The 9766-nt window shown below is 42.7% G+C and overlaps 1 protein-coding gene across 2 annotated transcripts in view; it reads right to left on the bottom strand.

Annotated features, from left to right (window-relative positions):
* Positions 1 to 2504: 2504 nt before the first annotated feature.
* NUCKS1 (nuclear casein kinase and cyclin dependent kinase substrate 1) overlaps positions 2505 to 9766 on the bottom strand; it is a 31419-nt gene continuing 24157 nt past the window's right edge. For both annotated transcript variants that reach the window (XM_071450438.1, XM_071450439.1), the window contains exon 8: positions 2505 to 9560. In XM_071450438.1, coding sequence (XP_071306539.1) covers positions 9361 to 9560 — 200 coding nt within the window. In that variant the 3' untranslated portion in view covers positions 2505 to 9360. The remainder of the gene's footprint in view (positions 9561 to 9766) is intronic.

The raw sequence follows: 9766 nt of genomic DNA, 5'->3' as shown, positions 1-9766 counted from the left end.
AAAAAATGAGCTAAAAATGAGCTGAAAATGAGCTGAAAATGGAGTGAAATCCCTCATGGCAGAGGGTTCCCAGCAGGGTTTTCCGGGTTTTCCTTTGGGATCGTCCCCAGGAGCAGCTCCAGCCCCAGCCCAGAGCAAGCAGCGACTCCAGGAGCCCACGCAGGGGCACAGCCCCGATGGCTGCGGGAGCACAGAGCAGAAAAGAGCCCCAGGATGGGCCCTTGGTGCTGCAGCTGCGGCACAGGAGGGGCCCAGTGCTGCTTTGGGGGAAATTCCAGGGATTTTCACCCCATCCCAGAGGTTTTTGTCCCATTCCAGAGATTTTTTTATCCCATTCCAGTGAGGTTTTTACCCCATTCCAGATGCTTTTATCCCATTACAGAGATTTTTTAATCCCATTCCAGAGATTTTCACCCCATTCTAGAGATTTTCACCCCATTCCAGAGGTTTTCACCCCATTCCAGAGGTTTTTGTCCCATTCCAGAGATTTTTTTATCCCATTCCAGTGAGGTTCTTACCCCATTCCAGATGCTTTTATCCCATTGCAGATATTTTTTATCCCATTCCAGAGATTTTTTAATCCCATTCCAGACATTTTCACCCCATTCCAGAGATTTTTTATCCCATTCCAGAGATTTTCATCCCAGTCCTGAGATTTTTTTATCCCATTCCAGTGAGGTTTTTACCCCATTCCAGGTGGTTTTATCCCATTCCAGACATTTTTTAATTCCATTCCAGAGGTTTTCACCCCATTCCAGAGATTTTTTAATTCCATTCCAGAGGTTTTAAACACATTCCAGGAGGTTTTATCCCATTCCAGAGATTTTTAAATCCCATTCCTGAGGTCTTTATCCCGTTCCAGAGGTTTTCATCCCATTCCAGGGATGTTGTTATCCCATTCCAGGGGGTTTTAATCCCATTCCAGAGGTTTTTATCCCATTCCAGGGGTTTTTATCCCATTCCAGGGTTTTTTTATCCCATTCCAGGGGTTCCACCCCGCCCTGCCAGCGCCCCCTGCTGGCACAGACCGGGCACGACCGCGCATCAAAATGAGCCAAAATCGGGAAAATCCAAAAATCGGGAAAATCCAAAACCGGGAAAATCCAAAATCGGGGAAATCCAAAACCGGGAAAATCCAAAAATCCGCCCCGGGAGCCGCAGGAATCGCGCTGGGATTTGCTCCAAGGGATTTGGTAAAAGGAGAAATTCCCCAAGCAGCCGGGGCCGGGCCCAGCCCTGCCCGTGGTTGCTATTTCAACAGATTTAAATGATTTATCCCAAATTCTCGATGAAGTTTCCCATTAAAAGTTTCCCATGAGACCAGGGAAGCTCCTGGAGGGGAAGGTGACATTGGCTTTGTTCCTCCTCTCATTCCTCCATTTGGTTTTGGACCTTAAAATCTCCATTTATAAGTCCAGGAAGAGCCTGGGGAAAGCAGGGATTATTTAATTCTGCCTTTTATTTAATTAATTATGAATTATTTAATTATTTAATTCTCCCCTTTCAGCTCTCAAAAATCACACCTGGCCCAAAGCAGCTTCACTTCCTCAGAGAATTCCAAGGAATTCACCCCAAAACTCTCAGAAATCCTGGAAAATGACATCCCAAGGGCTTTGTCCCTCCTCTCATCTCTCTCAAATTGGCTTTGGACCTTAAAATCTCCATTTAGCACTCCAGGAAGAGCCTGGGGAAAGCAGGGATTATTTAATGTTCCCCTTTTATTTCATTAATTATTTAATCCTGGATTATTTAATTCTCCCATTTTAGTTCTCAAAAGTCACACCTGGCCCAAAGCAGCTTCACCTCCTCAGGGAATTCCAAGGAATTCACCCCAAAACTCTCAGAAATCCTGGAAAATGACATCCCAAGGGTTTTGTCCCTCCTCTCATCTCAGTTTTGGACCTTAAAATCTCCATTTATAACTGCAGAAGAGCCTGGAGAAAACACAATATTCTGGATTATTTAATTCTCCCCTTGTAGTTCTCAAAGCTGGCTTGCAAGGATTTCACCCCAAAACTCCCAGAAATCCTGGAAAATGACATCCCAAGGGCTTGGGACCTCCTCCCATCTCTCTCTCAAATTGGTTTTGGACCTTAAAATCTCAGTTTATAATTCCAGGAAGAGTTATTTTCAAAAAGCACAATTTTCTGGATTATTTAATTCTCCCTCCCCTTGTAGTTCTCAAAGCTGGCTTCCAAGGAATTCACCCCAAAACTCTCAGAAATCCTGGAAAATGACATCCCAAGGGTTTTGTCCCTCCTCTCATCTCAGTTTTGGACCTTAAAATCTCCATTTATAACCCAAACATGAACCTGGGGAAAGCAGAATTTTCTGGATTATTTCTCAAAAGTCACACCTGGCCCAAAGCAGCTTCACCTCCTCGGAGAATTCCAAGGATTTCACCCCAAAACTCTCAGAAATCCTGGAAAATGAACAATTTTTACCTCTGACAGGGATGATTCCCCCCCTTTGCAGCAGCAGAAAAATGACACCAGTGCTGTTGATGGGTTATAAAAGCCCTTTTATAAAGCCATTTTTAAACAAAACCAAAAAGTTTACAAAAGAAAATAAAAGATACAGAAGAATGAGTTGCTTAATATATTCCAAAAAAGGAGAAAAATAAAAGAGGGGACACAATTCCAACATGCTGAACAATAAAGGGTTCGTTTTTTTTCCTCGTGGTTCTTTTTTTTAATACAAAATACAAGCGAAGGATACACATACTTAAAACAGAGCTCAGGAGCAGGTATGCAGTCCCAGGAACCCTTTTTCAATCAAAGCAAAGCAGGGTTTTTTGTTATTTATATTTTTTTTTTTTTGTTTTTCTTTCTTTGCAGGTACATACAGAGACTGGGAATATGTCAAATTAATCAGCACAAAAAGACCATCACACAATTCTACCAATGAATGGTTTGCATCTAGAAATTCACGAACATGGGCAGCACTCATGTTCACTTCAACCCCTTAAAAATAAAAAAAACAACAAAAATAAAAATAAAAAGGTGGTTTTGTTTCGTTTTTTAAATTTTAAATAAAGCATTAATGTTACATTCAGACTTAACTCCTAGTACCATGCTAGATCTCAGTGTTGTCAAGAGTTCCCAACCCCACAGACTTGTTTGCAGCTGCCCCTTTTTCCTGCTTTTAAAATGAAACAAAAAAAATTAAAAATAAAAAAAAAGGACAGGGAGAGGGGACTGCAAAGAGCCTGATGATTTTTTTTTTAATATTTTCTTTTTCTAAAAGCTCACCAGGGGATACTCAAGACAAAAATATTCCTTTGCATACCAGAAAATGCTGCCAGTCTCCTCCTCCACCTTCACCCAAGGGTTTGCTGTGACACGATGGCAAAAACAACAACAACGAAAATTTACGTAGCTCTTATTTACAATTCTTTTTTTTTCTTTTTTTCTTTTTTTTTTTTTGTAACAATTGCTTCTGCAGGAAGGGGAGAGGAGGTGGGGGGAGAAAAAAAAAAAAAGAAGAAAAAAGAAAATAAAAACCTCCCAAAAGCTGAGAACACAAAGGGAATGGGATGGCAACGCTCCCGCTCGCACACTCACACATTGAAGATTTTGGGGTTTTTTTTTTTTTTGTTTTGTTTTTTTTGTTTTTTACACACATTTAAGTCTGGCTTAAGCTGATTTTAGGATCTCCACCCTCCCTCCTCCCTCCCCTCAATCCCAAAATATATATATAAAAAACCCTGGCCCCTCTGTACAGCGCGTTTGCACACGGGTGCTTTGCAGTCACACTGAGCATGCTGGGGCTGGGCCCCCCGAAATTCCATGGTTTGACACAAGAGTTCCATGAGAAACCATTCAGGGGGAAGGTGGGGTTAATCCAGAGCCAGGCTGGCCTTGGGGAGCTCTCTGAAAGGCCCAAAAAAGCCCCAAACTCCTCCAGCACAGCTCCTGTTCCAGCAGCGCTGGGATTTGCCTCCTCAGCCTGCAGCTCCCGGCTCTATTTTGGTCAGAAAACCCGAGAATTTCTCGTTTTTTGGTGACAGATGTGACAGCAAGGCCTCCCCACAGCCACACATCCCAAATGCCCTCAGGGGCACTCGGGGCCGTCCCTGCAAAGCCGCTCCCGCTCCTCCCCCTCAGGAGATGAACGAACTCCGGGCCCCATTTTAAACTCCCGGCCCGCCCTGGAGCTGGCGGGAGCCGCGTGTTCAACGCTAGATCTGTTAGAAAAATAAACACTTCACGAACAAAAGGACAGGAAAGCAAAGCACCAGGTTTTCGTTGGGTTGTTTTTTTGTGTTATTTTGTTATTTTTTTGTTGTTTTTTTCTACAGTTCCAGAAGCTTCCAGCACGGTACAGATTCCTTCCCTCCCTCACCTGCCTGCCCTCAGGGGCTCCTGTACCTTTGTGAGCATCAGTGGAGGGAATATTTAACAAAAAAAGGGGAAAAAAGGGGGAAAAAAAAGGAAAAAAAAACCCCAGGAATTTCAGATTTTTGCCTTGAAAAATTGTAATTGAATTCCAAGCTCCTCAGCTGCCCCATTTTGAAGCCCCTCCTGAGCCCCATAACTCAGCTGTCCTGGTCCTGCTGACCCCATGGAACTGAACCAAAGCAGCTCCAAAATTGCAGATTTTGCCTGATTTTCATCAATCCAAGGCAGAGAGCAGAGCTGGAGGTGCTGCTGTGGATTCAGGGACAGGATGGAAATTGGGGGATTTTAAAAGCAAGAGCAGGGCAGGGCAGGGCTGGAGGGAATTTTGGAATAAATCCGTTTTACCTCTCTGCAAAGGCTCCAGAAGTACAGAGAATCTTTTCAAAGGCTCCTCCTCCTCCTGTAAATGAAACTTTCTGCTCCATAAGAACCTCTTGGTGCTCCTAAAGAAAAGCATTTTATCCCATCTTTCCTTCCAGAATGTTTAATACAAATTAATTCTAACGGGTATTTAAAAATAAAATATTTTTAAAAAAGGGTGAAGCCTGCTGCTGCTGCAAAATGATGTATTTTAAATAAAAATATTCAAAATAATAAAAATATTCAAAATAATAAAAATATTCAGCTTGATTAATTTGCTCCAGTCTGTAAAAATGTGAAATTTCCAACAGAGACCAAAGTGTTTGTACCAATCAGCAAAACAGGTTTGGAAAAGTGACAAAATCCTTTCAAAGGCTCCTCCTTTGGTAAATGAAACTTTCTGCTCCATAAAAATCTCTTGGTGCTCCTAAAGAAATGCATTTTATCCCAGCTTTCCTTCCAGAATGTTTAATACTAATTAATTCCAATTAAATTGGCATTTTAAAAGGTGATTTAAATTTTGCTGCTGCTGAAAAATTATGTATTAAAAAAAATGTACTTTAAAAGAAAAATATTGAAAATAATAGAAATATTCACCTGGATAATTTGCTCCTGTCTGTAAAAATGTGAAATTTCTAACAGAGACCAAAGTGTTTGAACCAATCAGCAAAACAGGTTTGGAAAAGTTGCAAAATCTTGAAAAATTGGGATTTTTATGGGGTTTGGGTTGTGAGACAGAAAAAAGCATCAGGCAGCCTCCAACCCAGCAGAAATGAATGTGGGAGAAGCAGAAGAGTTCTGTGAAATACAGGGGAAAGGATAAAACAACCCAAAAACTGCAGTGAAATAACAGAAAATTGGATTTTCACAGCCTTAACTTCTCTTAACCGTGTTAGGAAAAAAGAAATGAAGCAACCAAAAATAAATTTGAGGTGAGAGTCATAAAATAAACTTGAGAAATTCAAAATTCACTTCAGAAAACATCAGGTGTGGCAGGTGAAGAACCAAATCCCCTGGAACTCTCCCTGCACACCCGAATTTAAAGAAAATCCTAAAAATCCAATGCAGAAGAGCAGCTTGAAATATTTTGGGGACCAGCTCTGGGAATCTGAGATTTGCACAAATGTTTGCTACTCCCCAAATTTTTATTTTTTAAATGTGGCCAGAATTTCCCAGAATTACCCAAAAAGTTGAAGTAGCACAAATGTTTGCTACTCCCCAAATTTTTATTTTTCAGATGTGGTCAGAATTTCCCAGAATTACCCAAAATTTCCCTCAAAAAGTTGAGGGAATTTCTGCTCTCCCAGCAATCCAGCAGAGCTGTGGGAGAGGAGAGGGAATTACATTTTCTTTTTCTTTTTCAAGACTGAGATTTCCCTGCAGCCTGATCTGTTCTGGAAAAAAAATAAAAATAATAATAATAAAAAAAAATCAAAGCATTGTAAAAAAATAAAAATAGATTTACAATGAAACAACATCATCTTTATTGTAACTGCAACAGGAGTTCCATGAGAGTCAAGAATGTTAGAGAAATTTAATTTTGCTAAGAAAAAGGAATTTACCAGCCTCAATAAAAGCCAGGGAATCCCACAGGACAATCACTGAGCTGCTGCAGGAATATTCATTCCATCCACCTGAACTGCATTCAGGGTCCTTTCTGATCATTTTTAGTGTCTAACTCGAGGAAATCTCCAAAATCCCAAAGAGGATTCAGAACCTGCTGCCACCAGAAATCCCAAATTCATGAATTAGCTGCCTTATGTCACGTTCCAGAGGCTGGTTAATAATGGGGACTTCTGGGACAAAAAAGTTAAAAAGCAAAAAAACCAAGAAGGATGCAAAGCTGGAAGGGAAGGTGAGCAACAGACAGAAGCACAGAGGGATTAAGGAAAAAAATCCAAATAAAAATGGCAGGTCCAGTTTTCAATGTTTCCACCAATAAACGTGGCAGGAAACTGTCTGAGGGTGTGAAAATTGAGGTTTGTGGAGGTTCATGAAGTGCAGAAAATAAAAATAAAAATGAAGGAAAGGATTTGGCTGCTTGGATAAAAGCAGATTAAAATGGCAGCAACAAAGTCCTGCTCTGCCAGGGATGGCCCCACTGCAAAACATCCCTGCAAAAAAACATCCCTGCAAAAAAATCCCTGCAAAAAGATCCCTGCAAAAAGATCCCTGCAAAAGATCCCTGCAAAACATCCATGGAGCTCGGGCCTCAGATCCCACAGGCAGGGGCAGCTGATCCTACAGATCCTACAGAACCTGGGGAGCTGAACCCACAGGAAATGTGGGGAACTGATCCCACAGATCCCACAGGAAATGTGGGGAACTGATCCCACAGATCCCACAGGAAATGTGGGGAACTTATCCCACAGATCCCTCAGGCCCCACAAGAAGGATGAGGAGCTGATCCTACAGGCAGAAGGGGAGCAGATCCCACAGGAAGGGTGGGAAGCTGATCCCACACGTCCCACAGGGGTGAGGGGAGCTGATCCCACAGATGGGGTAAGGAGAAAACCCCACAGGGAGGGGAGAGGAGCAAATCCCTCAGGCCCCACAGGAAGGGTGAGGAGCTGATCCTACAGCACACACTGCAGCAGGGGAGTAGATCCCACAGGAGGGGTGGGGAGCTGATCCCACAGATCCCACAGGAGAAGTGAGGAGCTGACCCCACAGATCCCACAGGAGAAGTGAGGAGCTGAGCCCACAGATCCCACAGGAAAAGTGAGGAGCTGACCCCACAGATCCCACAGGAAAAGTGAGGAGCTGAGCCCACAGATCCCACAGGAAAAGTGAGGAGCTGAGCCCACAGGCAGCAGGGGAGCTGATCCCACAGGGAAGGGTAGGGAGCTGATCCTACACATCCCACAGGAGGGGTGAGGAGCTGAATCTGCAGGTATAGAGGGAGCTGATCCCACAGGAGGAGGAGCTAATCCTATGGGCAGAAGGGGAGCTGACCCCACAGACCCTACAGGAAGGGTGAGGAGCTGATCCTACAAGTTTAGGGGGAGCTGATTGACCCCACAGAGCCCACAGAAGGGGTGAGGAGCTGATCCTACAGACAGAAGGGGAGCTGACCCCACAGAGCCCACAGAAGTGGTAAGGAGCTGACCCTACAGGCAGGGGTGAGAAGCTGACCCCACAGGTTTAGGGGGAGCTGACCCCACAGGTTTAGGGGGAGCTGGCTGAGCCCACAGGTTTAGGGGGAGCTGGCTGACCCCACAGATCCCACAGGCAGGGGTGAGGAGCTGACCCCACAGGTTTAGGGGGAGCTGACCCCACAGAGCCCACAGGTTTAGGGGGGCACAGGAAGTGCCCAGTGCCCCCCCCCGTGCCAGGGATCCCTGGGGCTCTGTGAGGGCGGCCAAGGAACAGCCAGGGCTGGCTCAGGGCCATGCTCTGCTCACAGCCACAAAAGGAAATCCCTCACCCCAAAAGCTGAAGAATTTCATTTTACACTATCTGGGAATTTGTTTGCTTGGTTTTTTTGGTTTGTTTTTTTTTTTTTTTTTTTTTCCCTTGGAAAAATCGATAATAAAAACATTTCCCACCATACCCAATGGAAAGCAGGTTTAAAAATGATTTTGTCATTTCTCTCCCCTGTTCTGCCCCTCTACAGAAGGAATAAAAGAAGGGTGAGTGGACATGGCAAGGCTGGAGGTTGAAAATCTGAATTTCTCTGGAATGGGCTGCAATTTGCCTACAGCAAGAAGAGTTTTCTATCCAGCAGAGACAAAAGATCTCCCATCCTGACTAGAGGGGCTTTTTAAAATCAAAGACACTGGAGCATCTCAGAGTTTCTTGATTGCTTTCCATGAAAAACGTGCCTGAATCCAAGAAACACAGGATTCCTCCCTGTGCTCCATCCTCCTCCACTGCAATCAGCTCAACTACATTTTTGCTGAGACTAAACTCATCTCAAAGTCTGTTAAAGCAAAGCTTCATTATTTTTTTTTTCCCCCATATATTCCAAATACAGAATAATAGTTTTAAACAGCTCTTACCAGCACTGGGAAAAAAAAAATCTATTCTATTTAAGGATTTGTAAGTATGGTTTCCACAGATCAGTCTCAAACCTTATTGCTTCACAACTGCAGTACCCTTGGGAAAAAAAAATATGAAATATTGGAAAAAAAAAAATCAAATATTGGGAAAAAAAAAATCAAATATTGGGAAAAAAATCAAATATTGGAAAAAACAAATCAAATATTGGGGAAAAAATCAAATATTGGAAAAAAATAATCAAATATTGGAAAAAAAATCAAATATTGGAAAAAAAAATATCAAATATTGGTAAAAAAAATCAAATATTGGTCTGTTAATTTGTCTCAAATGGCTTCTCAGATTTGGCAGGGGAGGGAGAACGGAATGGCCAACAGAGAACATTGACTTCAAAATCTCACTGTAGAAGGGTTTCCTCTTATTAAAAAAGAATTACACTGTATTAAACAGCTGAAAGTAAAGACAGCATTCAAAGCCCATGAGTCAAGCCACAGCCAAAACCGTGTTCTACCCCTAAGTATTGTTTTCTTTTCCTTTTTCTTTTTTTTTTTTTTCCTCTTTTTTTTTTTTAAACAAAGATTTTTTTTCCTCAACTGCCATTTTAATCTTCACCAGAGGGTGCTTCATCTTCAGATCCCTCATCCCCTGACTTTTCTGGTGGAGGGCTGGCTGATTTTTTCTTTTCTGGGGGACTTTCAGGCTCTTCATCCTCTTCTTTTGGGGATGGGGTTTTTTCTTTTGTTGCCTTGGAAGCTGTGGGGCGACCTGCCTTCCCTTTGCCTTTCACTGGGCTGGGGGTCACTGGAAAAAGAAAAACTTTGTAAAACTCAGCAGCAGCAGAAAGAAAAAGGCAGAAAAATTCCCAATAAATGGGATTTTCCAGTCATTCAGCAGCAGTTTGACCATACCCACAGTGGTTTTAGCATTCCCAATTAGCAAAGCTGAAGTGAAGAGCAATTGAATGAGATTTAAAAGGTGTTTGATTGCAGGTCCTGGTTAATTGTTGG

This window comes from Agelaius tricolor, unplaced genomic scaffold (assembly GCF_023055355.1).
Source record: "Agelaius tricolor isolate 1412-34295 unplaced genomic scaffold, bAgeTri1.0.p SCAF_30, whole genome shotgun sequence".
Lineage (NCBI taxonomy): Eukaryota > Metazoa > Chordata > Aves > Passeriformes > Icteridae > Agelaius > Agelaius tricolor.
The sequence above is the reverse complement of the archived record's forward strand: the minus strand, read 5'-3'. Positions and strand labels throughout refer to the sequence as shown.